The following is a 3,511-nucleotide window of genomic DNA, read 5'->3' on the forward strand; positions in this document are numbered from 1 at the left end:
ACCTTCGGCCTGCGGAAGGCTGGAGCTACCTCCCAGCACCTAATGGACAGCATCCTCAGCAATTTACCCTGCTGCGTCTGCTACATAGACGACATCCTCATATTTTCCAGATCGTTGGAGGAACACCTGAACCACGTCCGGGCCATCCTCAAGCGCCTGCAGGAGAACTGGCTCGTTGTCCGGTTCAAGAGCAAACCTCTGATCCTGAAGTACCAGCCTACCGCACCGCCATCACCTCCTTCCTGTGAGAAGACATCCCCTTCAGTTCTTCCAAAACTATGCTCCTGTGCGGCACCAACACCGGCCGCCTGCGCCCCTTGGTCCCAGCCTCCCGGCGGAAGCTGGTATTCGACATGACACACGGCCTCTCACATCCGTTGCCCCGCACGACAACCAGACTCCTGACAAAGAAGTTCGTATGGCATGGCATCAAGGAGGATTCCTGGGAGTGGGCCAAGAACTGTATCACATGCCAGAGCAGCAAGACATGAAGGCACACCGAATCAGGAGTAGGCACCTTCCCTCAACCCAGGCGGAGATTCAAGCACATACACGTAGACTTTGTCAACCCGCTTCCTCCATCCGACGGCGCCAGATACATCCTGATGGTGGTCCGCCAGTTCATCAGATGGCCAGAGGCCACCCCGATGTCGGAAGCCACTGCTGACACCTACGCCGAAGCCCTCCTCTCCAGCTGGATCAGCTATTTCGGAGTGCTAGATGGCGTCACAATGGACCAAGGAACCGGCTGCACCTTGGAACTCTGGACCGCCCTGGCACGCCTGATGGGGACGAAGCACCACACCACCACGGCCTACAACCCTGCAGCAAACAGCATGGTGGAAAGGACTCACCACTCCATCAAGGCCTCCCTGATGGCCCGCTGCACAGGCCCAGACTGGAAGGTACAACTACCCTGGGTCCTCCTCGGCCTCTGTACCACCCCAAGAGCCAACGGCGACCCATCACCTGCAGAGAAAGTCTATGGGGAAACCTTGACAGTGCCAGGTGAATTCTTCCTGGTCGACAACCATGACGAGGACCCCTGACAAAACTTCGTGCAGCCGCCCGGAAATTCATCTGTAGGCTTGTAGGTAGGAAAAGCACCTCTTGTGTGGTATTTAAAGAGGGCTTTTTTGTTGAATGAGGAGAGCATCCAACAGGAGCAGATGTCTTTGATCTGGGGCCCTCCTGATCATCTTTGTGTTCAGAATAATACCAACATGGGAGATGGCTTCACTGTGTATCGCCGAATTGTGGTTCCTGATGGGCCCTACTTGTGCATGGCAGATGCCCTTAGACAGGCACATTGTGGTTATTCCAATATGGGTGCCAGGACATCCACGGACAGGGCATATGAACTAGTGTACTACCAAGATCAACTGCTTCAAAGGATCTCATACTGGTGGGATGGGGTTGTTCCTCATGATCAGGTCCTTTGTTCGGCAGTTCTTGTAACTTATGACAAAATCTATCTTGATAGCCTTTTCATCTTCTCTATACTGCGAGTGCATTGTTGCCTTGTAGAGGATCTTGATCGTGACATTGTCATAGGGATGGGGCTGTGAGCTCTCACTTCAATTGTACCATCTGTCCAGGGCTGTTCTGACTTCTCTGTTTATAAGCTTATTTGGGTACCCGTTGTTAACGAGCAGGCACGGTGGAGTTCTTGGTAAGTGTACCGCCAGGTACAACAATGGGTGAGAGATCTTCTAATGAAAGCCCTGACCATCATGCTCTTGATTCTTGCTTCTGCATGATAACCAGCATACGTTGCTTCATATCCTTGTCTTGCAGTCGGGCAAGACAGGCCACAATGTTCTCAGGGTACAGCAGGTCATCTTCAGAAACAGGGTCTTCTTCAGTATCAACATTGTTCTCCAGGTTTTCCAGAGCGAGACTATCGTCTTCTTGGCCATGAGGGTGGCCTGCTAAAGGGTCTCCTGCCACCCTGCTAATGCCAAAGCTGCTTGTCAGATGCTGCTCGTTATTATGTCATCTGGTTTCCCATTTACCTTGCATTTTCACAGCTTCATCTTCGTTGTCAGTCACCATTTCTTGAAACTCCTGGTGCCATCTTCGCTCCTTGCTTAAGGGCTATGCAATCGTTAATTGGTGTATTTTGCCAATCTACGGTCATAACTCCTCCCATGAAACTCTGAAATTTCCCCTGGTTGAGAACCACTGCTCTAAAAGGTGATTATTTGGTCTCTTTCGTCAAACATTTATTCTTTTATTCATAAACATCTTTTCTCCTACAGGGTTGAACTTTACTGAAGGGTAGCTCGAAGAGCAGTATTCGTGCCGCCATAAGGCCACCTTAACCCAATAACAGCAGCGATACTGTTCTCATTTAGCACTGACCCAACAAATTCATCAGTTTATGGTTCATCACTATACCGTGACCAGAAATAGCATGTAATAATCCACAGTTACATATTTGAGCTAACCTCTGTTTATCAAAATGAAAACTGATTGAAAATCGATCTTTTCGACCATCATACAAACAGTCGAAAGCTCCCATCTTGTCATTTTTGTATGTTGATAAATTCAGAATTATTTGTACTAATAGAATATTCCTGTACATAATTAACAACATTAAATTGAAATTGCGCGGCAAATATTAAAATAATCTTTGAAATTCTAAAATATTTGTTATTATTCATCATGTTTGTTTGAGTTGTATTCAGTATCATATTTATCTATTTATGGCATTCTCAAAGATCTCAAGAATACTGAAAATCTAAAAAGTTATTTTTTCTTAAAATAGAAAATGCCTTTTCAGAACATTCTCATTAACTGTATTGATTGCAAGTAAGTCACTAACATATTTTTAAAGAGAAATTTCAGTGAAAGTCCTGAATAAAAGTTACAAATCAGAAATAATTATTGTTACAATATATATTTCCTTTAATGTTTTTTGTGTCTTATTCATGTATATTGTCGGAATTTTCTTCGACTTTTATCATTTTTGTTAGGATTCGTGCCCGGATGTTATGGGCCGATGACAAGGCCTTGAGGAAGCGCACTCTCTAAAACTATCTGGGTGGGATTCAATAAAATTTGGTCAACAAAATACAGTTTTATTACAAAAAAATAAACATTTAAACACATTAACAATATACTGAACATGAATGAAAGAGCATCACGGGTGGCTAAGCCAATGTGCATTAAGAACCAACACTGAAATTGACGTTACTAGCAAAATTCCAAGGCACATGCAGTTTCTTACTACTCTCACTAATTTAATTCAAGGAACCTGAAAGCTCTCATGGCTTTGTTACGTGGTAGCCCTTAGGGTCTTTGATATCATGTGCTTGAAAAGCACTAAGTCCACGACTGGACGAAAAAACACAACAAATCGAGACCCATTTACTCTAAATCACAAATAAATGACATTCTTACATTTGCAGCTTTCGTTTGCTGCGCAAATCAAGTCCCTCATCGCAGGGATGACATATGTGAGGACCAGAGATTAAGACAGGTAGCTGGGTACTGATAATTTATTTAC

The 3,511-nt window shown here is 45.0% G+C and overlaps 1 protein-coding gene across 1 annotated transcript; it reads left to right on the forward strand.

The window, feature by feature from the left end:
- The first annotated feature begins 605 nt into the window (after nt 1–605).
- LOC135199633 (uncharacterized) lies at nt 606–1,049 on the forward strand. The gene has a single exon (XM_064227793.1). The coding sequence runs from the start codon at nt 606–608 to the stop codon at nt 1,047–1,049; it is 444 nt and encodes a 147-aa protein (XP_064083863.1).
- Nucleotides 1,050–3,511: the final 2,462 nt, after the last annotated feature.

Source organism: Macrobrachium nipponense, chromosome 26 (assembly GCF_015104395.2).
Source record: "Macrobrachium nipponense isolate FS-2020 chromosome 26, ASM1510439v2, whole genome shotgun sequence".
Taxonomy (NCBI): domain Eukaryota; kingdom Metazoa; phylum Arthropoda; class Malacostraca; order Decapoda; family Palaemonidae; genus Macrobrachium; species Macrobrachium nipponense.

Excerpts from the sequence above, each read along its gene's own strand:
- LOC135199633 (XM_064227793.1), top strand. The coding sequence starts at position 606 with ATGGTGGTCCGCCAGTTCATCAGATGGCCAGAGGCCACCCCGATGTCG.